This window comes from Panicum virgatum, chromosome 6N, assembly GCF_016808335.1.
Source record: "Panicum virgatum strain AP13 chromosome 6N, P.virgatum_v5, whole genome shotgun sequence".
Taxonomy (NCBI): Eukaryota; Viridiplantae; Streptophyta; class Magnoliopsida; order Poales; family Poaceae; genus Panicum; species Panicum virgatum.
The window spans coordinates 35,898,107-35,922,022 of NC_053150.1; the positions used below are offsets into that span (position 1 = coordinate 35,898,107).

The window sequence follows — 23,916 nt, forward strand, 5'->3', positions numbered from 1 at the left end:
CACCAGCTGGACGTGAAGAATGCATTTCTTCATGGCACTCTGTCAGAGACTGTCTACTGCTCTCAGCCAGCGGGGTTTGTGGACTCCAGTCGTCCGGATATGGTCTGCCGGCTCAACAAGTCTCTCTATGGTCTGAAGCAGGCTCCTCGGGCTTGGTACTCTCGGTTCGCCACATTCTTGCTGACACTGGGGTTCACCGAGGCCAAGTCTGACACGTCTCTCTTCGTCTACCGCCGTGGGAATGAGACTGCATATCTGCTGCTCTACGTCGATGACATTGTGCTCACAGCTTCCAGTCAGTGGTTGCTTCATAGTGTCATCTCCTCTCTGCAGCAGGAGTTCGCTATGAAGGATCTCGGTCAGCTCCACCACTTCTTGGGCGTCACTGTTGAGCCTCGCCCGTCTGGTCTTCTCCTTCACCAGCGGCAGTACGCACTCGATATTCTGGAGCGGGCTGGGATGACTGATTGCAAGCCCTGCTCCACTCCTGTCGACACTCAGGCGAAGCTGTCTGCTGATCTGGGTGATCCGGTGGCTGATCCTACTGCCTACCGGAGTCTGGCCGGCGCGTTGCAGTACCTCACCTTCACCAGGCCGGACCTCACCTACGCTATCCAGCAGGTCTGTCTCCATATGCATGATCCCCGGGAGTCACACCTTGCTGCCCTGAAGCGTCTCCTCCGCTACGTCCGTGGCACCGTGGATCTCGGCCTGGTGCTTCACCGCTCGTCCTCTACTGAGCTGGTAGTCTACACCGACGCTGACTGGGCTGGTTGCCCGGACACTCGTCGCTCCACTTCCGGCTACGCCGTCTTCCTGGGCGGCAACCTGGTCTCCTGGTCGTCCAAGCGGCAGCCGGTTGTCTCCCGCTCTTGTGCTGAGGCGGAGTACCGGGCTGTCGCTAACGGCGTGGCGGAGGCATCCTGGCTACGACAGCTCTTGACGGAGCTCCACAGCCCGCTTGCCAAGAGCACGCTCGTCTACTGCGACAACGTCAGCGCCGTGTACCTCTCCACCAACCCCGTCCAGCATCAGCGGACGAAGCATGTGGAGATTGACCTGCACTTCGTGCGCGACAGAGTTGCTATTGGCGATGTTCGGGTACTCCATGTCCCGACTACCTCCCAGTTTGCTGACATCTTCACCAAGGGACTGCCCTCTTCGACCTTTTCGGAGTTTCGCTCTAGCCTCAACGTAGCCGGTGGCTATTTGTGACTGGGGGTATTAGCCCTTTGTACTTTCTTGTTGTCCAGTCTTGAACACCGCTGTGCCGGTAGTTCAGACTGCGGGGGGTGTTGGAGTATATTGAGCCCGTGTGTATAGAGGCCCATCTAGAGACCCATGCATAGACATTATATATACCCACCCTTTTAGGGTTGGAAGAATAGAGAAATTATTCTCTCCGTTACTAAATAAACTGGTTCAGAAGGGAGGAATCCTGCCGTGTCTGAATTCAGCAAACAAAGATGGAATGGAATGCAGCGTTGTCGCAAGGATTCCTATTGGAGAAACCAAAGCAAAGCAGAGCAGGCAAGACAATTCCGGGACGATTCCATCTATGAGTCAAGGGTGGGATATGCTCTTTAATTAGCTGCGGCTGGTGCGCGAGCAAATCCAAATATGGAGATGATTACTTGATTACAGTGCGTGACTGATTCAGTACTACAAAAGGGATTTGCTCGCGGATTCAGCAAACAAAAGGGATTAATCAAGGGACCGCCACCGGAGCAAATCCAAATCCCGGACACACAAAAGGCACCGGCGGCGGCCTCGGCAGATGGCGTTTTTTTGCCCAGGCCGGCCGCTGCAGCCGGCAGGCGCCGCCGATGAGCGGCGGCCAGCTCAGGCCCTAGCAACGGAGACATCCATCGGCGGAAAGATAGAGGGGAGATCGTACCTGCCTGGCGAGCACCTCCCGGCGTCGATGGATTGCGGCAGAACGGAGGTTTCAATCCGGGAGAAGGAGAGGCGCGCGGGGAGAAGACGCACCAACGCTTCGCGCGCGGGGGAGAAGAGGCGGCCACGGCAAAAAAAGGCGATGGCAACCGGAGCAGCCGCGCATATATTTGCGCGTGCGGAGGGGAGATATGCCAATTTGCTATTTTTTTGCCAAGTTTGTTTGCCAAACTGTTGGAGTTCTTTTTTTCTTGTTTTCCCAAAAATAGATGGATGCCAAGTTGAGATAGCAAACTCTTGGAGATGCCCTAATGTACCGAGGCCCTGTTTAGTTCCCAAAATTTTTCCTACGGTACCTTGTTACATCGAATCTTTAGACACATGCATGGAACATTAAATGTAGTTGAAAAAATAATTAATTACACAGTTCAACTATAAATGACGAGACGAATCTTTTAAGCCTAAATAGTCCATGAGTGATGAATTCAAAATCGAAAAAGTAAACTTCACTTTACTTAAGATATAGCTAAGTTGGAACGAAGAAAAGGGTTACTACGAGTCTATAGCTATATATTACTTTAGCTTCTCCCCTCCGTAGAGATCTTGCATTTCGATGCACCGGCACACCCAGAAAACCAGTTGAGTTCCTTCTTTCGAAATACCACTCTGCTTGGATGATTCAATAATGACCTTTCTCTATGTCAATTGACATACAGAATCAAGTACAGATCTAGTTGAATATTAATTTCCAAGTAACAACGAAAGTGCTACAGTACTCAAATTCAAAAAAAATCACCAACTAAACACACCCTGAATTGATACATCTGCAAATTTCTAATTCTAGTTCATGAAGACTACTTAAGGGTGGCCTGGTGCAAGTGGTAGTGCTTGCCGCCTGTGAACCGAGAGGTCACAGGTTCGAGCGGTGACCTCTACATATTGCACGGTGTGTGGGAAAAACCTTCCGCTAATAACCTCCTCCAGACTCCGCACAGTGCGGGAGCCTACGGCACTGTGTACATCCTTTTTAGTTCACGAAGACTACTTGCTTGATCCTTCTGTCCAATTGTACAGGGTGTGCATGTTTTTGGAAATAGGCATAGCTGGTGGAACTGAATTTTTAGTGATTCATGCTGAAGTTGATTCTGCATTTTTTCTATGAAGTCACTTGGTACATCGCATTGGTTTCTTTTGTAATCAGAATTCAGAAATAATGCATTTAGAACTTTAATTGGATCGCTGATGATTGATTACCTAGTCTATCCAAATGTTGATTTTTTTTCCATTAGCTTACTGTCTTAACTGCCTGCAACTCTTGACCTGAGCCTGAGATTTGTGGAAGAAGGGGAGTCTAGGGGACACCTCCTACACACCAGAGCCTGAGATTTGTGGAAGACCCCGTGACGAGGTAGGTACCCCTCTCTCTTCTCTTTCTTCCTCATTGTTCTAGTGGATGATTATTGTAGGCATGAATGATAGTAGTGGTTTCTGTTGAGCCATACATCAATTTGATGCGTTGTTAATGAAATTTTCTGGTTGTGCCACATTAATAAAAGACTAGTGCTAGATCTGTGAAACCTTCATATTGATCAACGTTATGTACTTGAACTAGCTTATTTGCCATGTCCATATATGCAACTCTCGTCATATGCTCATTTCGTTTCCCAAATTAATCTAGGTTATAAAAATTGACTATTATGATTTGAAGGTATAAAATTTGTTCTTATCTGTCTGAAGCATGTACACAGGAAGTGGCCTATGTAAATTTTATGGTTTGCTTTTGAACTGACTGAAATAAATGATCAGATGTTTTCTCTAATTACTGTATTCCGATCCTGGTTTGATAAACATGGTTGGTTAGTTATCCCTCTTAATTTTCTAGTCATCTGACTATCACTCAAAATTGGCTAGGGCATTTGCTTGATGCTACACTATATGTCACAATAATACAGCCTACAAAGACCGCAGTTTGTTACATATTTACTTTGGTTCAACAATTTATTCTTTAAAAACTAATCCGGGTTCTTAAACTGATGGATTACCTCATGCTTCAGGCAACTTGGACAACAACTGCACTGACCATTGAGTAGCGGTGGCTAGAAGTATCTTGTGGAGCGGAAATCTTTTGGCCCTGGTACTATGCATTAAGGCAGCAGCCAGCAAATTCGAAGTACCTGTGTTTTGTGGCCTCTCTGTAGTTTTTTCTATCTATAATGTAGCCTATGTGTTAGTTGCTGACTTTATTTTGTACAGCATCTAGAATGTAGCATGGGTGAAGGAACTATCTGATGTATGAACAGCTTTAGTGATGAATATATCTATGAACAGCTTTAGTGATGAGTATATATTATGAAGACTTTAATAAAGGTGATTTAAGCTGATGCATCTGGACTTTAATTTTGACTATCCGTTGCATCGAAACTTTATTGATGATTACCTGTTGCATCAAGACTTTGATGTATAATTTGAATGTTTAAATTAGCTTTCCTTGACGGTGCAAAACTGTTAGGGAAAATTTCTCCTGGCGGTTGTTGACAAGACTCTTGGCAGGCATAATACTATTTTTAATGGAGGTTCATGTTACAAACCTTAGTAGTTATAGATATCATTTGTAATGGAGGTCCATATTCCAAACCTTAGGTATAAATACCATTTATAATGGAGGTTCTTTACAATATCCGCCACTGATAATGAGTTATCTCCGGCGGTTTTAGAACCGACAGTGATAATCGCTATTTCTACCATCACTTGAGTAATGGCGGTTTCAAAACCTCCATTAAAATCCTCTAGAACCACCAGTAAATATACTTTTTGTAGTAGTGCCATCTCAAGCACCAAGTCGTTTTCTTCATAGAGGAGTGAACTTTTTCGTGCCCCATCGCTGCGTAGGAGCAGATAGGAGAGCATGACGAAGATCAAATAGTGCTTCATTCTAACTGTATTGTTCACGTTACTCTTGAAGCACCTTCTGAAATGCTTTGTAACATCACCACATATATTTACAGTACCACTACCCCTTCCCAAAACAAGAACTTTTTATTGTAAGGGTCTATTTGGCAAGGCTCCGGCTCCTCCAAAAACGGCTCCATCTTTGGCTTCCTGGTAGAGTGGCTTCTCTGGTAGAGTTGGAGCTATTTTGAAAAATATTTGGCAAAACAGCTTCTCCAGGTTAATTAAAATACATAGGAAAGATAAAATATCCATAATACCCTTGCTTTTCTATTTTCTATTTTCCTTTTTTCCATTTCTTTTATTTTTCTTTTCCTCTTTCTCTTTCCTCCTTATCTCCCTCTCCTGTCGCTTCTTTCTCCTCCTCCCCAATCCCCAGCGCCGTCGCCACCTCGCCCCATCCTCCACGCGGCCCTTGCCCGCGGCCCCGGCCAGCCACCTCCTCCCTGCGGCCCCTCCCCACGGCCGCCGGCCAGCCATCTCCTCCCTGCGGCCCCTGCCGGCCAACTCCTCCCTGTCCCCTGCAACCACCTCCTCCCCATGACTGGCACCGGCCACCTCCTCCCCATGGACGCCATCTCCAAGCTCTCGGCCGCCGACACCACCTCTTTCCACTCTGTTACCGTCGCTCGGCCTCCTGCCGGAGCCCGCCACCGTGGTCTCGGCCGCCTCAACCTCCTCCCTGCGGCTGCCCGCGGCCTCCTCCGGCCATCTGTTCCCCAGCGCCGCCGACCGCCTCAACGGGGCCCACTCGAGGGCAGGGCTGGGAAAGGGTGAGGAGCAGCTTCGCGGAGCCAGACGGAGCCACCATTTCCTAGCTCTGCCTCGCTGGATCCGCTCCAGTGAGCGTGATTTCAAGGGCTCCAAGGTTCTCCAAGCTTGGAGCTGTTGCCAAAAATACCATTTGGGAGGGCTCCAGTAGGAGCCGGTTTTGGAGCCGGAGCTGAAGCCCTCCCAAACAGGACCTGAATCACGCGCATGCATCTTTTGGGCAAATATTAAACATTATTTTTCAGGAAAATAGTAAACATCGTTTGGCACCAATCAATCCGTCAAATTGAATATTCACATGTTTTAAAAAATACTATATCTGCACAATAAATTTATTTTCATGATTTGATACCCCCATTTCCAAGCTTCAGCTGCCATCCCAGTAGTAGTGACAGGATATTTTGGTCTTTTTTTAGTTAGATATTTTGGTCTTCATTGTTGACTCCATGGAGAAAACCAAATTTGTCTCTAATTTAAAGTTTCGCCTCTTCGACTTTGAAAAGAGCGAGTACTAGGTAAAATATGTATAGTAAAAAATAAAAGGAATGCATTTACTTTAAATAAAAATAAAACATGACCAAATGTATCATCTAGTATGTAGTACTTTGGAAATACAGATTGTCATTAAGCTATAATACTCCTTTCGGCAAGAAATATAGAAGTCATTTTAAGATTTCTAGATGTCATACTTTTTAACTTTCCACCAATATACTAACAAATATAATCCCACAAAATATGTATATTAAGAAATAGGTAAATTGACAGATGAGATCAATGTAATAGATTTATCATAAATAATTATTTTTATATCGGATATAATCAGATATAATATTTATAAAATTGATAGACAAACTTTCATTGCCGTCAATATCCAAGGCAATTTTAAAATAAATATATATCCTGTTATCGTACTTTTATTAGATGGAGTAACACTCTCATCTTACTAAGCCTATAAAGATTTTCTTAATGTAGACAAACAAAATTTGGTGTCGGTGTATCAACACGGTTTTGCTTAGCTTGTTATACTTGCTCATGATCATGGCTATACGTTTCCATGGTATAAACTATGACGGAAAGTGAATTGTATGCTCCATGACTTCGCTGATACACACATATTTGATTGGTTAAAAACAAGAAGAAAAAACTCGACCAGAAAGAGAAACGTCCCTTGCTTTGTGTTAAGGGGGAGACATCGAGTTCTTTCGGGAGGTTCATACATCATACATGACCGCCATCCTAAGTTCAAGCCTGGTTGGCAGCCTCTTGGCTGATATCATTTTCATAAATAAAACATAAAAATTCTGAAAAAAAAACTGTTAATAAACATAATAGAAGCTTCCTGCCGAAGTGTACCTTAAGCTAAACCAGGTCGTAAATGAAGATCAGGCATATCCGTATTTTGCTAAACTAAATTTGGACCAAAAAATATAAACATTGTACAAATAATTTACACCAATTAACAGATTCAACTTATTTCTCTTTCACCTGATCCTTAAATTGCAGAATAATTCATAGCACGTTAGTTAGTAATAAGTCTTCAATAATCAAGGTTACCAAATATATCAACAGTAAAGAGAAGTTGGTAAATTACATATGTGTAACGTCTCTGAGGCTATATACAAACAATTGATATATAATCCATGCCATAATGAGGTCAGTCAAGTCAAACATGTGTATTCACAAATCATATGACACGTCCCTTGAGCAAAACTAGCAGCCATAAGGGCAAAGGGCGCCATGCACAGAAAGAAACCTGTAGCAACAAATTTCAATTTTTATCATGATAACATCAAAGATAATTATGTATAGTCCACCAAATACAATTATAGAAACAGTTTATTCACCATTTGAAGTATCAGACTGAGGAATCCCGTCACAAACTTCTGGATGATCGCAGCACTATATTTAGCTTGTTTTAGTAGCGGAGAACATTATATAGAATCCGTTTCTGACAAATTTGAAATCAACCAGGCCACACGCTTTGCAAAGATCTTCAAACTCCACTTCAGATAAGAAGGTATTATTGCCAGTGATTTGGCTAATGTACTGCAAGATAATTCCAAGTGAAAGAGTAAGGCAACAGAGCAGGGGAAAGTGAATCTACAGATAGCAAAACCAGACTATCCGAAGTTTAATCTCCCATGCTCTGACTTGGAGGTGTCATAGCACTAAAGAATACTTGAGGTTTAACATTAGTTGATCTATTATGGTCACATGAAATCATTATGTGCATGATTAGGAGTAGGGCCATTACTGGGCGTCCGATCCTCAGTATCGGGATAGCTGGCGGAATAACATCTGCTACAAATGTAGAAGCAACAAAAACTCCCCCTGGGCGAAGGACTCTACTGATTTCAGCAACCTATGAAAAGATCACAAACATAATAAGAACTTTCACCAACCGTTACAAGGTAGGGGGGAACCGAAGTTGGATAAAGAACATTGTGATGGATGGATCACTGAACTTCAATGCAGAAGTGTAATAGAAGACTGCTCTGTTCCAGAGAGAAAAAATAGCAGTCCCCTAAAGTTGTTCAGGAAAGCAATTCCTTGATCTCTATTTTATCAAGCTTCATGAACTTGTAATAAGTATTCCCTCCATTGATGAATGTTTGATGTCGGTTAGTTCAAGTGTTCGACAAACATCAAACATATAAGAACGGAGGTAGAACCCTGAATTAGTTTTATTGTATTGTGGTTGTGTTACATAGGTTGTGTTCGTGCACTCAAATGCTTGTGTAACATGGACACAAATATAAAATGCATGCGGGTTCAAGCCTTCAAAACGCAAGAGTGATGTTTGCAATGCATGTGCATTTTGAAGGAGCATTATGGAAGTAGAAAACTACTAGCGTACTGGCATGTATTTGGGTGCACAGAAGAATGTGAAGCAACCACATAGATAGGTTAATGCAAAAAATATATGAAGTGAACTATTTTTTATGGATGTATTTTTTATGGGATTTTTTATGGATGTAGGGAAACTAGCATGTTGTCATTACTTTGTGAGGAGAAGAAGGGATTATTGTTAAGGTCTTCAGAATTGCAATTAAGAAACATATAAAGAAATGAGAGCTTTTTGCTTGTGACATAAATTTGCAATTCAAATAGGGATCTTACAGCACAAGCTGGGGATGGCCAACAATGAATTGCAGCACCTGCATGCACAGCATCAATTGAGCCACTCACAAAAGGGAGCCTGGATATGTCCGCTCTCACCAATGCTAATCTCCTGAAACAAAAGCAGAGTAACACTAAAGTTTACATTTGATGTTAGAATAAACCAATAACCAAGGACACAAAACTAGAAAGCATGAATACTGACATGACAGAGTAACTGAGTGCTGCAACTTAATAAATAAAACATGACAAGTAGGTACAGAAGAAAAAAAATCCAATGATCAAAGCCATACTCATCTGAAATGTTTTCCTGCTTGATGTATTCACTGCATTGCTTCAACATATTCTCTGAGAAATCTAGTGCCACAACAAGAGAATATAGTCCGCTCTTAACAAATAATCTTGAAAACAGGCCACTTCCACAACTTGCATCAACAACAGTCCCTCCAATTGTCGGCTTCAAATAAGTTTTCGCCATTTCAAACTGCAGCTATAGCAAAGCTCTTCAGAAAGTCTAAGAATTATTTTATATGCTCGTATAAATGATACATAAATGCTTATATGTATAGTTAAGCTGCTAAAGAAACTGAACCTGGCTCACGCTTGGATTGTGTGGGTTTACGACCAAGCTAAGAGTAACATTAAAGGCTTGGTTACTTACTACTAAGGTGGCGTTTGGATGGTGAGTGGGAAAGGGAAATGGATATAACATGGGTTACGAAGAGGTCGGCTATGAATAGGGAAATGAGATTTAAAACCCAATCCATTGTTTGTCTTGACTGGGTTTGGGTTAGATGGAGCCCACGAGATTTATATTTTTTTTAGAAAGAAAAAGGCACAGTCTCTTATCCCATTCACCAGACCAGCTTTATCCGCAAGGCCCAAGCGGACTGGAGCGCAAGTGCTGCAGCTCCGTGGGCCGAGGCGTTGAGCTGTTGACCCAGTTCATCTACGACAAGCTCAGCGAGTCTGCTACGGCTGCGGCGAGCTATTGCTGTTCGAGCTTTGATACCATATTGACCTGTATGCACCAACCAATTCAACCCGAAAGCTTAAGCTGATAGGAAGAGGTGGGCAATTCACTTATACTTCAACAGGCCCGGCCCAACTTGGACGCAAAAGTGCCATTTCTCTAGCATGGCCATTCCGAGAAAGTTCTCAGGTCTATGTAAAATACTGTGATCATATGGTTTTGAAGAATTGGTTGCATCCCTCCACCACAGTAAGTAATGATTTTTTTTTGTAGGGCAGAGTAAGTACTGATTGACAAAGCGGTTGAGCACCATGTTTTTCGCATGGGGAAAGAAAAATGAGCTACTAATCAAATCACATTGTGATGAATGTGATGTTATATGTATTCCCCTTGTTGTAGTTGAAACTATTGTAGGTAGCTTCCTGCATATTGTACATGCTTTTCACATCCCCTTTGGGGCATTGCAATAGAGTTGAGTTGCTATTCATGACATATGAGACTGTTTCACAAATGCAGTCGAATTTCCTTATGCATAAAATATAATTAAGTAGCATGACCTCTCTCTCTAGGCCTGGGAAACCACCCCATATGAAATTTTGGCGCCATCCTCTCTCGTAAAGAAATGATACCAACGGAGTCCTGTTTGAATATTCATCTGTAAGGACTAAGAAATAATCTTGGTAGAACTATTTGACAAATGCAGAGTCATATGCTTGGTACCCTAGCTCCTAAGTAAAAAGAGTTCGGCAGACATCGATACTAGTAACACCTTATATTGGAGCATTTTTTTTTTGAAAACGACCATTTATTTGATCATTCCCTGTCTCTAACTCTCTATGCACAAGAAAACATGTTTGCTGCAACATTTTCAAGGCTTCATAAAGACGTGACGATTTCTTGCACTACAGATTTAGAACCTTAGGCATGCTTTCGGCTTTAGTTAGCAGAGACTAGAGAGTAATTGTTAAAAGAATTGCGACTGTCTTTAGACCTGAAGCAGAAGATTAAGTGAATCATGCTACCCATCTGAAGCAAAAGTTGAGTGAATTATGCCCGTAATATGAGTAGTTTCAAGTTGCAGCAGATTAATTTCCTCATATAATTAGCTCAGCCCCTCGTTTCACCCAAACTCACCATGCTAACGGATTCCAGAAGAAACAAACCTCTTTACCTGAATAATTCAGTTGCTGCCGGCATGGACTCCGAGTACTCGGACGAGCCAACTGCCACAGTAAGGTCCCAGTAATCCTGCTTATCGGGGTACACCTTTTTGCAGGTCGAACACTCGAGACTCGAAGCATCACTAGAAAGGAACAAACCGTCAAACCTGGAAGCTGCGCGATAAACAATTGGCAGGCAAGGCGAGGCGGGACGAAACGCGGAAACCTCGCTTACCCTGACTGATCGCTCGCGCTCACGAGGGGGTAGTAGCAGATTGGGCACGCCAGCTTGCTCAGCTTCGTCTCCGGCGCCGGTTCCACCAGAGGTTCCTGAAAATATAAACCGTATTCAGTTGCCGCTGAGCGTGCGGTCCGAGTGGGCCCCTCGCCTGCTCGTACGGAATGCGTCAGCGAGGCGGGGGCCACTCACCGCGGCCGCCTCGTCGGGCGCGTCGGCTGTGACGGCGGGTGAGACGCCCGCGCGCAGCTCGAGCCTCCTCGCCGGGGCGGCCCGGCCACGGCGGGCCGCGACGCGGTGCCGCGGGTGCCGGTTGTTGCCGCGCGGTGCCGCGGGAGCCGCTGCGGGGGTGGTCGCGGCGCCCAGCGCCGCCATGGGAGGTTCGGAGAGGTGGTGGAGCCCCGGAGGCGTGGCCGCGTGGGCGTCCAGGGAGGACGGAGGCGGCCAAGTCGAATAAAAACAGCAGAGGTGGGCAGCGTACGGGGCCCCGGCCTCCACGACAGGATACACTGGCTTTGTTTGGTTGGGGCTAGAATTGTAGCGTGTTAGGAATAGTAACAATTTTAACCACTAGTTACGGTGTCAAATAAAATCAGTTTATAAAACCAACTTCAGAACCCCTGTGCTAGTGACCATAAAGAATCTAACGAGACCTTGACCGCGTGATTAGAGGATGGTTACTGTAGCATCGCTGTAGCAAATCATCGATTAATTACCGTCATTAGATTCGTCGCGAAAAATTACACTCATCCCTAAAAAAATTTTGCAAATAGACTTTATTTAGTACTTCATGCATGCGAGATTCTTTTTCCGAGAAGCGTGTGCGCTGGGAATCTTGCGGAACCAAACAAACAAGGCCACTGTTTGTGGTTGCGATTCTGGGGTGGGGCCCATCCCAATATCCCATCACCATCACGCAGTGGGATACACATGTATCACGGGCACGGCACGCGGCATGGGCCCCTGGGCTAATCTTTTGCACCTACTAGTAAGTTCTGATGAGCCGCTTCTAATGGGCCGCCTCGCGTGCGATTGGCTTTGCTCCAACGCTCCTTTAATGGGCCATAAGATCTTTTGTCATGGAGCATTTTTGCCCCTCTGCATTCGGCCGCCTGCCCGCCCGGCGCCTCCTCTCCTCCCCTCGGCCACGGCCGCCGCCGTCCCAGCCTCCCGCCTCCAGCACGCTGCCGCGGCTGTCACTGCATCCCGCGCCGCCTGAAGGCCGCAGCCGCCCTCCCCGCTATGCTTTTGTCAGCTACATCCAGCTCCCGGTGATTGCGTCCATATGGCCTTGCCAGTCCTCGACCTCGTCATCGCGCTGCGGCTGTCGTCCTGCTCTGATACCGCGTGGTCACTGCAGCTGTCTCCTACCGCGGCTTGTAGGATTCTTGATTGTCCCACAGCAGAAGAACGGCGACACATTCAGGGTACAGGTTACCATGTTACATACAGGTTTTTTCTTCAGTTGGTATTGGGCCGTACACTTAGTACAGTAATTTCAGTAAAGTCTTCACTTTTCACCACTTCTTGCAAAGACTGGGGCTTTGGGATTTAGTTAAGGATTTGCGTTGGGTTATCAGCAATGAATTTGCAAGGAGCCAAGGACTGGATTAGTAGTCAGCCACTTATTTACTTGGCCTAATGAAATGGTCCCAATGGTAAGAGTTATATTGATTTATCAATCCACTTCAGCCAAGATAGCACACAACAGTTTTCATCCCACCATGATGTAGCACTGGAGTTGACAAATAGTGTAACTAAGTTGATGAGGAATGTCGTCCTCGCCAAAGGATTCTTTCTTTTGCAGCAAAAGAGGTCTTCTTATGTTGCCTGATTAAACTTTGTTTCTTTATAGATGTTACAATTAGCTTACATCTTTCCGTGAACTTCATCTGTAATTACTTGCTAGTTGCTATTGGCAAGTTTAAATTTCTATATGCGGGTGTGTAAATGCATTTCAAAAGGAATCCTGATGGCCCTAATTCGTATTATAATTGAGTTCTATTCCTCTAGGTACATCTACATCCCTTTCATGTTCCTAGTAATGTCTAGTCAACAGATAACTGTGACTGATCGATAATTTTTTTTTGTTGTTGTTTAAAGCATGTACCCAGGTTCCTCCAGAGATGCATTGCTTGAGGAGGCTTAATTTGCAACAAAAAGTATGCCGAAGCTACCCGACTCTGTCCAAGTCAAGTTCGACATCCCCTGCCAACCTGGCTCTTCAGCGAGACAGATGGCTGACCATCCATCTCTTGTACCACTAGGGCCTTAACAACAGCCAATGTTCTTCAGTTTCATCATCATTCAGAAAATTCAGAGCAATAATCAATCTGCTTCTCTCACGTAGCTGTCTTGCTTGATGGTCGGACTAGTTGCAGTTTTGCACACATATGCATTGCTTGTGTTAGATCGAACCCAACCGATATGCCGTATTTTGATTTTTGCTATCTCTGGCTCTGTGCTACTCTAGTACTCTCTGAACTGTGTCTGCATCATCCAGGGTGAACTGATGCTGAAACTTCAGCTTGTTTTTCTCTTTTTGATAACAACTCCAGCTTATCAGAGACTGTATGCCCACAGCCCACCACGCACATTTGTCGTGCTGCCTTGTCTATGCTCGAGAAGACGAGAAGCTAATTATTTGTAAGGGCGATCAGAATCTGCTGCAGCTGCATTGTGTGCTATTAGACTGAACGAACATTTGTTGTTTTTGCTTAGGTTCAAGGTCGTGTGCCTTCGTTGTAAAACTCCTGCTTCTTCTTAATTAAATGCCTGCCCAGGAAAGATTCTTCAGCCAGAGAAATGTAAGAAGACCATTCAAAAAAAAAAAGAAATGTAAGAAGCAGAAGTGACCATCCTGATGTCATGAGGTCCATGTCATGAAGGCCGTGTTTAGATCCAAAATCCCAAAATCCAAAATTTTTGTAAATCGTCTGCATGGTGTATTAAATATAGTTGAAAAATAAATCGCATTACACAACAAATGGACTGTAAATCGCGAGACGAATCTAATGAGCCTAATTAGGGAGTGATTAGACACAAAATTGCTACAGTAAATCTACAGTAAACATGTGTTAACGATGAATTAATTAGACTCATTAGATTCGTCTCATAGTTTACAGGCGAGATCTATAATTAGTTTTATAATTAATCTACATTTAATACTTCAAATGTTGAAAGATTCCCTTCCAGAATCCAAAATCCAAAATGAACTAAACACACCATGGGATATCTCAGTGGGATATCTGGAGTTGAGTAACGTGGGTACTGTATTCAGAGATTACCACTCAAAAGCAACTGAGCCACTGACAGAACAATCATTTTCAGCAACTAACTTGCTCTTTAATATTTTGATGTAGTACCAGTTACCATAAACAAAAAGAAGAACAGGAAAGGTTGGTGTGAACAAAAACATGGCAGGAACACAAGAGCGCTAGCAGTACATGTCGCCGACAAAGCGCGCCCATTGGGCAGCCGAACCGTGAGCCTGCACTGACTGCAGCATGCCTAGTCAGTACTCGATCGATCGGCCGTGTCGTCGCATGTACAACCTGTCCCTGGCCCGGCCCCCTTGTACGTGTGGACGTGTCGTCTCTTCGCACGAGCCCGCTTCGTCAGGTGGACGACGACCCATGTCCGTGGGGCGACACGTTCGTCGACATACGCCTCCGCCCATCTATCGTCTGGCCGGCGTACGCGCTCATCTGTACGCCGGCAGGGCCGCCGGTGCATCGACACGACACGCGACACACGGCTAGCTAGCAAACACATATAGTACTTGCAGCAGCAGCAGAGTATGATGTTTTCCTAAAGGCCTGTGGAGTGTGGCTCTTGTGCCTCTGCAAATACATCATGTAACTTCTTCCAATAATGAAATGGGTCCATGTCTCCATTGCAATTTATGCAGCATATACTTCACTTCATTGCAGTTTTGGCAGCATACCAATGAAATCGAGTAGTCAGCTACAGCTTACAGTGTGGATCCTAACATGTATTGCTACAACTATCAGAAAACTCCGAGTACATCAACAAGACTACTAAAACATTATGATCAGGATGAATTCAACAAGACTGCAACGATTGATCATAAGGAATTGCACAATATGTACATCAACCGCCTCAACAAAAATTAAACGACTTGACTGACAGTAGCAGCAGTCTGAGATCATTAAGTCCTCAATAGCAATAACCATGCGCCATGATCCGAAAAGGGTTATGACAGAAAATAACAGTCTTTTTTTGCTGTTCTTTAGCAGAAATTAACAGAAAAGGACGTGGATTTTGCTCTGTTCTACTCCAACTTTAGATTCTATGGATGCTACTTATTTATATCCCATGAATAGGATGATTCTCTCTTGCTCTTCTTGTAGCTGTTGAAAGGCTGCAGAGAAAAGCAGTGCCAGTAAACCCCAAGTGCAAACATCTGCTGCCCCTGCAACCAGCAGCTGGAGCTGGTGGGTGTTTGTGTTGAGAAAGAGACCCCATCTCCTCTCCTGTGATAGCAACGAATCCACCGGGATTCTACAAGGTGGATTCCACACCCTCCGGTCCAGTTTATTTGACTAAGCCCTTGTTTAGTTACAATTTTTTTTGGAATTTTGGTATGTATCACTTTCGTTTATATTTGATAATTATTATCCGATCATGAATTAATTATGCTCAAAAGAATGGTCTCGCAAATTACAGACAAATTGTGTAATTAGTTATTTTGTTTAGCTACATTTAATATTTCATGCATGTATTCAGAGATTCAATATGATGGGAAATCTTGTAAAATTTTGGAATTTTGTATCCAACTAAACAAGGGCTAGCTTGGTAGGATCATGCAAAGATTCTGCTATTTCACTCATGAACTGCGCGAACTTTTTGATAGCAAAGAATCTACTGCTCCGTAACTGGGAGGGTTCACGTCGAAAAATGTGTATCAGAAAAAATGGTCTGGAGGATCATGCAAAGACCGTCACATAGTACAATTAGACGTAGAAGAAACGAAATTACTGAAAGTGAATCCCTCTAGCAACGTGGGAAAATCCACCTTGTAGCATTTTTTTTTTACCGGGCAGTACCAGCAGCATTCACATCACACTGTCACTAATTTACCCCGTTACCACCCAAGTTAGTCCGTGTGACACTATGACCCATTAAAAAAAGAACGTATATGGTGCAAACCAAATATCTTGTGCAAATCCTTGCAAATCTACTAAAAAAATTTCAAAAAATTCTGAAAAAATCATGAATGTGCTTCTCAGCTTACCTCATCTATATACAAAATTTTATGGTCAAATTCATCTTACTCTAAAAGTTACAAAAAAAACAAATTTTCTGACAACAATAATGGTTCAAATGCATCTCAAATTTTTCTTTTTTGTAACTTCTAGAGTAAGACGAATTTGACTATGAGATTTTATATATAGATGATGTAATCTGAGAAGCATATTCATAATTTTTTCAGAATTTTTTGAAACTTTATTTAATAGGTTTGCACGAGATTCTTGGTCTGCACAGATACGTTGCATTTTAAAAAAGACATCCCCGTCGTCGTCCTACCACGCTACAGGGGGCGGTAGAGTTTGGCCGCTCGACGGTTTGACGTCTGCCTCCGGGAGGCGGAGACGCACCACGTGACCTTTGTACCAGCTGTACCAACCCATCTTCTTCCTCTCCCTCCCCCTGCCGCGGCGGTGGTGTGTGCGGTTCGCCTCCCACTCACTTCACACTCTCGCGCACACAGTTCCGCCCGAACTCTGGCCGTATATAGCACGCCCGGCCGGGGATTCCTTAACCCTCCCTCACGCCTCCGTCTGTCCGGACCCCGCCCGGATCCACCTCCACCGCCGCCGCCGCACTCTCCAGTCTCCAGTCCCAAAGAGCCCCGCCTTAGATCTTCCGCGCCGGCCTGCCCGAAATGGCGCGTTGGTCGCCACGGCCCCTGCTGGTGCTGCTCCTGCTGCTCGCGCTCTTCTGCTCCCACATTGCGCTCTGCGCCTCCGCCAAGCCGGGTAAGCCCAAGGCCTCCGGCGGCCGGAAGGCGCTGCTGGCGGCGTCGTCCACCGGTCACGACGGGGAGGACGCGCCGGCGACCAAGCCGGGAAAGAGCGCCGCGGCGGCGGGCAACATCAAGAAGAAGCTCGCCGGAGACGCCAAGAACCAGACCAAGGTCGCCAAGGTCAAGAAGCCGGAGTCGGCCGCCGCGGCGAAAGGGGCCGCCAAGAAGGCCGCCGGGAAGGCGGCTGCGGGCGGGGACGCCGCCATTGCCAAGGTCCCCAAGGCGGACAAGGCCAAGGTCCCAAAGCCGGATAAGGCGGCGGCCGCCAAGGCCAAGGGCGCCGATTCGGCCAAGGTCGCCAAGGTTAAGGGCGACGATTCGGCCAAGCCTGCCAAGGCTGCGAAGGCGGGGAAGCCGACGAAGACGGCGAAATCTGAGACCGCGGCGGGGAAGGCCAAGAAACCGGCCAATTCGACCGCGGACGCCGGTGCCAAGCCGGCCAAGCCCGGCAAGAAGGCGCCGGTGGTCGCCGGCGCGAAGGCGAACGCGACCGCAGTGAGCAAGGAGGAGGCGGCGGCGGGGGCGGAGGTGGAGGAGGACGTGGTGTTCGCGGAGGAGGCGGAGGGGACGGGCGACCTCATCTCCGAGTTCCGGGGCCTGCCCGCGCAGTTGCAGGAGACGCTGATGCCGGACCTGGCGCGCCTGTCGCACCACTCCAAGGCGTACCTGTCCGCGGCGAACGCCGGGATCGCCGACGGCGTGCGCCCGATCCTGGGCGGCCGGTGGGCGGCGGCGGCCGCCTCCGCGGCGTCGGTGCTGGTGCTCCTGCTGCCGCTCTTCATGCTCACGGCGCTGGTCCGGCGCATGGGCCCGTACCTGCCGCTCCTCCACCGCGCGCTGCTGCTGGCGCAGGCGTACCTCGCCATCTACTTCGCGACGCTGGCGCTCGCCGCGGCCGTGACGGGGCTGGAGCCGCTCCGGTTCTTCCACGCGGCGTCCCCGGCCGCGTACGCCTGGACGCAGGCCGCGCAGTCGCTGGGGTTCATGGGCTACCTCGTGCTCCAGATGGTGGACCTCGTGGCGGTCTTCTCCGGCGCGGCGTCCCCCGAGGAGGACGGCGGCGGGGACGCCGCCAAGGCGCTGGGCCTCGCGCAGATGGTGGTGGGGCTCGCCGTCGGCCTGCACTACTACGCCGCGGTCTTCCACCGCGCCGCGGCCGGGGAGGCGCCCCGCGCCAACTGGCGCGTGTACGCCGTGTACGCGGCGTGCTTCGTCGTCGTGTGCGCCTGCGCGCGCGCCGAGAGGAGGAAGAAGGCCTACCTCGCCGGCACCGACGGCGCCGCCGAGGAGTGGAAGAAGAGCTGAGCAGAGCGAGCGAGGGAGGCACGGGAACATCAGAGATTCAACAGAGGACGCGGCCTGACGCCTGTGTGAAAAAAAAGGGAAAGACAATATGGCGGAAACCAAAGGGTGTGAGTGTAAGAAAGAATGGCTAGAATTTAACGAGGAGGAAAAAGGAGGGTAAAAAAAGGAAAAGAAGAAGGGGGAACCTGTGATTTTCGTTTTTTTCGCTTTCCTACATTTATTATTTATATGTCTCCCCCTTTTCTTTTTAGATTATTGGTTTGGGTACAGAGGGATAAAACTTGATAATGGGAGGAAAATAAGGACGGTATCAGTAGCATCCTTTACTATAATGCGCAAGGAATTATGTTGCCCGGTGGGGAAAATCCCCGGAGGCGACTGACCAATGTCGAATTTTGTCGAAAAATGGAGGTGTGATTTGGGCGGTGTTTGTTCATATCATATAGGAGTATATATTTGTTCATTTCATATCATAAGAGTAAAATACATGAGCGGTCCTCGAACTTGCCTCGATATGTCATTTAGATCCCTAAACTCTCAAAATGTTTTTTAGATGCCTAAACTTATCAGAAGGTGACATTCAGGTCCCTAAACTGTCAAGATGCATCATTAGATTCCAAACTTGTCTGAATATGTCATTTCTATCCCTAAACTTTCAAGATGAATTTTCATATCCTTCAAAATTGCCATTAATTAATTGTATTCAAAATAGATGGTTTATTAAACTATTTTTCATCCGATTCATTTAGAAATTTTACCATTAAGACCATTTTAATTCTGAATTATCTGCCTATTAGTTGTATTGTGGGTTAATTTAGATCATTAGATATCAACAATGAAAATTATAGTTTTCTCGTTAACATGGAGATATCAATGCTAATCCTAAATATTTCCTAATAATTATTTATATTTTGCATCCGCTTTATATCAATTTATGAAGATAATTTGTTCCATTCGCGATAAAAAATCAAAATAGCAATTTATTAAGTTTCAACTAACAAAAGAATTTTTCATTAACTTAAAGTAGCAAAACAATTTTTATTTTAAATTAAAAGTGGCACCTTGAGAGTTTAGACACCGCGGGACAAGTTTATGGATCTAAAAATACATTTTAAGAGATTAGGGACCTATGTGACACGTTGGAACAAGTTCATGTATCTAAAAATGCATTTTAAAAGTTCCGAACATGTTTGGCAACCACTTGTGTACTTTACTTATATCATAATATACTTATGTGAAATGTTTCAGTTTCTCCGTGTTGGAGCGCTTGAATTTCACGAGAATTTCGCGAGGAAACAATCAGTTCCTTGGAGAGATTCAGAGATCCATGCTACCGGGAATAGCCGATGGAGATGGGGACGGATGAGTGAATTAATGAATGAATGAATGATTGATTGGTTGATTGCCGGAATTCCTCCCTCCCTAGTCCCTCCCCGTGAGCTGGTCCGGAGAGCGAAAGGAGATGGGATCGTTCCCCTTGGCAGTTGCGCTGTGCGGTCAGGTCGGTGCGTATGTGATGGCATTGCCACGCCGCCGCTATAAACCGGCACAATTGCACAAAAGCCTAACTCCGGTGTCGTGATATCTGTCGAGAATGCAGGAAAGCCTAACCACGTACCGACCTTTTCGACATTGCTTTCCTAGCACTTGACTACTTGACACTTGATTTTTCTCAAGGGAATTCGGTAACAGGGCAATGTTGCTTGCGACCTCGACGGGATTCACGGTCAGAAGGAGAAGAAGCACCACGCTGGGGCCTCGGCTGCTGCTTTGCACTTGCAGCAGGCCTGCGGCAATCATTCATAGGCTGTGTTTAGTTGCCTGGCCTGTAAAAGCAAAAAAAATTTGCGACGGAATCTTGCTAATTTGAAGTACTAAATGAAGTTTATTTATAATTTTTTTTGCACAGATATATTGTAAATCGCGAGACAAATCTAATGATGCTAATTAATATAGGATTAATCAATAATTAGCGGATGGTACTGTAGCATCACTGTTGCAAATCATGGATTAAGTAGGATCATTAGATTCGTCTCGCGATTTACAGCCCATCTATGCAAAAAGTTTTGTAAATAGACTTCATTTAGTATTTCAAATTAGTAAGATTCTAACGCAAAAAATTTTTGCGCTTGAACTAAACATGACTTTATTTCAGCCACGCAACCGCACGTCGCAAGTCACAAGTGCGGATAAACACGCGAAAAGACGCGGGTACGTGCGCGCGTGCGTGCGTTGGTGTGTGTTTAGCAAAGTCTTACACACCCCATCTCTTGGCTGCTCCATTCAACGCATGGAAAGTGCTCTAATATTTAAATTAGTGTTCACTTGCTTTTACTAGCAGTATGGAACAATACCAACCAGCCACATGTTGCTTTGGAATTCTCCTGAATGGGCCATAAATGGACCAAATTCCAACAATCCCCCACTAATTCCAAAGTAAGAAATGAAGGACAAAAGGATCACTGTGCTGTATCATCGTTAATATACCAGTCTTTTGGTATGAGTCCCGTACGGGTTGAACTAATACCTAGAATAACAAGATTCATCTTCCCACAACTGAAGAATGGACTAGGCCTTGAATTCTCAGTCATATGTGGTCAGACTTCACTTGAAATCACAACTGATACTAGGCTGCCAAACCAACATCGCATAACCGGAGTGTTAATGGTATGCTCCCATATCTTTTAGTGAGTTTTCAATGACAGCGCCCTGTCTCAAGAACTGCGACCTACAGTTAGACTCACTTAGGTGTTCCCCTTCAAGAATATCTTGCTGGCTGATATCTTTTTAATGGGGAACATTAAGGCTTAATGCCATCCTTCCAAGCAGTAAAGAGTACTATAGTTGTCATTTGGACATGGGTATATTTTTATTATTTTAATGTACTCTTTGAGTTACATTATCAACTTGTTCTTCCTCTTTTCTATTTCACGGGATCTCCGATCACATAGGATAGGTTACCATTGTGGTGTAACATACTCAAATGGGCCTCATACCAGAAAAGGTCTGCCAGATTATTTCGTGATAATCACAGAAATCACATTTCGTGATAATCCCTTTGTGAAAAGATCTGCCAGATTATTTTCACTTTTCACATAGCTCACAGCTATAACTCCAGAGTTTCTTATTTTTCTGACAGTTTTACGCCTCCGCTTTATATGCTTGTTGGACTTGAAATTATCCATTGTATTCATAACCTGAGCTAGCATTGATTGGTTACCGCAATACATTAGGATGGGTGGTATCGGCTTCTCAAGCAAATGCAAGTCCATAAGCAGCTCTCTAAGCCATTCAGCCTCATTAGTGGCAGTCTCTAGTGCTACAAGTTCTGCTTCAGCCATTGACTTTGTCAAGACTGTTTGTTTGCAGGACCTTCACGCAACTGCAGCACCGGCTAGAGTGAATATATAGCCACTAGTAGCTTTGATCTCGTTCGCATCCGAGATCCAATTGGAATCACTATACCCCTCTAACACAAGTGGGTATCCCGAGTAGTGAATTCCATAATCTGAAGTACCTCTCAGATAACGACACACTCGCTCGAGTGCTTTCCAATGATAATCTCCTGGGTTTGATGTGAACCGACTCAGTTTACTTATAGCATAGGAGATGTCAGTTTTGATCGCACCAGCTAAATACATAAGGGATCCAATTATTTGAGAATATCTCAATTGATCTCTTCCCTGTCCTTCGAATTTTCGAAATTTCACACTTGCATCGTAGGGAGTTGGAGCGATCTTACAGTCTGCAAAGCCAAAGCGGCTAAAAACCTTCTCCGTATAATGGGATTGACTCAGTGTAATCCCATTCTCATTTTTCATCAATTTAATATTTAGAATTATATCTGCTGGACCTAAGTCTTTCATATCAAAACACCGAGATAAAAAAGATTTGATCTCATCAATCACAGCAGTGCTGGTCCCAAATATAAGTATGTCATCGACATACAAGCATAATATAACACCTTCACCCCCACTATAACGGTAGTACACACACTTATTTGCCTCGTTCACGCTGAATCCTGCAGATGTTAAAGTGGTGTCGAATTTCTCGTGCCACTGTTTAGGTGTTTGTTTGAGGCCATATAAGGATTTTATTAATTTGCACACTTTGTTCTCCTCTCCAGGGACAACAAAGCCATCCGATTGCTCCATATATATTTCTTCCTCCAACTCCCCATAAAGAAAAGCTGTTTTTACATCCATTTGATGGACATATAAACTATAGGAAGCTGCTAGTGCAAGCAATACTCTAATTGTTGCAATTCGGGTTACTGGAGAGTAAGTATCAAAGAAATGCTCTCCTTCCTTTTGTGTATAAGCCTTGGGCACAAGTCTTGCCTTGTGCTTTTCAATAGTATCTCAGGCCTCATTTTCTTTATAAAAATCCACTTGCATCCAACTGGTTTCCACCCGCTTGGACAATCAGTGATCTCCCTAGTCCCATTGGACATGATGGAGTCCATCTCACTATGAACGGCCTCTTTCCAATACTCTGCATTAGGAGATGCATAGGCCTCTGGAAGTGTTTTGGCACGTCATCCACAAGATAAATAATAAATTCATCACCAAAGAATTTCGCAACCCTTTGTCTCTTACTTTTGCGTGGAGCATCATCGACTTTATCATTATCTTCGTCGGATGAAACTGGTTCACTATTTGATTCAGGTGGAGCAATTGTTTCAGATTGATTGTAAATCTGAGTTTCACTATTGCTTGCTGATCTCATGGGATAAACTTCCTCAAAGAATGAAGCATCACACGACTCCATGATATTGTAAGTGCTCACAACAGGAGAATCTGATTTCACAACTAAAAATCTGTAAGCCGTGTTGTTTTGTGCGTAACCCAAAAACACACAATCAACCGTCTTGGGTCCAAACTTTCTCTTTTTCGGCGCTGGTATATTGACTTTCGCCAAACAACCCCACATGCACAGAAAATTGACAATAGACTTTCGCCCTTTCCATCCCTCATAAGGAGTGATGTCTTTGTTCTTTATCACAACTCGATTAAGGACAAAATTTGCTGTCAAAATAGCTTCCCCCCACCATTCATAGGACATACCGGAACTCTCTAACATGGTATTTACCAAGTCTGTAAGTATCCGATTTTTCCTCTCAGCCACCCCATTTGATTGAGGTGAATATGGTGGTGTGACCTCAAGGATTATACCATGTTCAGCACAGAATTGAGAGAACTCATTGGAGATGTATTCTCCTCCACGATCATCACGTAAACGCTTGATCTTTCTCTCAATTTGGTTCTCAACCTCAGCCTTAAAAATTTTAAAGTAGTGAAATGCTTCATCTTTTGTTTTCAGCAAGTAAATATAGCAATAACGTGTAGCGTCATCTATTAAGGTCATGAAATATCTCTTGCCTCCTCTAGTCAACAATCCATTCATCTCGCATAGATCTGAATGAATAAGATCTAATGGTGCCAAGTCTCTCTTC

The 23,916-nt window shown here is 45.0% G+C and overlaps 2 protein-coding genes and 1 long non-coding RNA gene across 4 annotated transcripts; 2 read left to right on the plus strand and 1 right to left on the minus strand.

Annotated features, from left to right (window-relative positions):
* Positions 1 to 7,086: 7,086 nt before the first annotated feature.
* Positions 7,087 to 11,575, minus strand: LOC120679050 (uncharacterized methyltransferase At1g78140, chloroplastic-like). Of its 2 annotated transcripts, XM_039960536.1 has the most exons (9): positions 11,300 to 11,572; positions 11,105 to 11,199; positions 10,881 to 11,012; positions 10,267 to 10,348; positions 9,030 to 9,220; positions 8,737 to 8,848; positions 7,871 to 7,978; positions 7,461 to 7,662; positions 7,087 to 7,369 (listed from the first exon to the last, which is right to left on the minus strand). In XM_039960536.1, exons 1-8 carry the CDS (start codon positions 11,480 to 11,482, stop codon positions 7,522 to 7,524), a joined length of 1,044 nt encoding a protein of 347 aa, XP_039816470.1. In that variant the 5' UTR covers positions 11,483 to 11,572; the 3' UTR covers positions 7,087 to 7,369; positions 7,461 to 7,521. The 2 variants fall into 2 exon arrangements, with proteins under 2 accessions (XP_039816470.1, XP_039816471.1); XM_039960537.1 differs by lacking the exon at positions 7,871 to 7,978 and having other exon boundaries at positions 11,300 to 11,575.
* A 758-nt stretch (positions 11,576 to 12,333) lies between these two features.
* Positions 12,334 to 13,557, plus strand: LOC120680145. Its single transcript, XR_005677488.1, has 2 exons — positions 12,334 to 12,534; positions 13,211 to 13,557. It is a non-coding gene; the product is annotated as an uncharacterized LOC120680145 (long non-coding RNA).
* Positions 13,558 to 16,552: 2,995 nt separating this feature from the next.
* On the plus strand, positions 16,553 to 18,902 carry LOC120679650. Its single transcript, XM_039961291.1, has one exon. It carries the CDS (start codon positions 17,016 to 17,018, stop codon positions 18,459 to 18,461), a length of 1,446 nt encoding a protein of 481 aa, XP_039817225.1. The 5' UTR covers positions 16,553 to 17,015; the 3' UTR covers positions 18,462 to 18,902.
* Positions 18,903 to 23,916: the final 5,014 nt, after the last annotated feature.

Bases quoted from the DNA above. Each gene is read 5' to 3' on its own strand.
- LOC120679050 (XM_039960536.1), bottom strand. From the start codon at position 11,482: ATGGCGGCGCTGGGCGCCGCGACCACCCCCGCAGCGGCTCCCGCGGCA. The intron at 10,349-10,880 runs GTAAAGAGGTTT...ATATTCAAACAG, and splicing joins GCAGCAACTGAATTATTCAG to GACTCCGTTGGTATCATTTC. The intron at 7,663-7,870 runs GTAATGGCCCTA...ATTATCTTGCAG, and splicing joins TACTGAGGATCGGACGCCCA to TACATTAGCCAAATCACTGG.
- LOC120679650 (XM_039961291.1), top strand. From the start codon at position 17,016: ATGGCGCGTTGGTCGCCACGGCCCCTGCTGGTGCTGCTCCTGCTGCTC.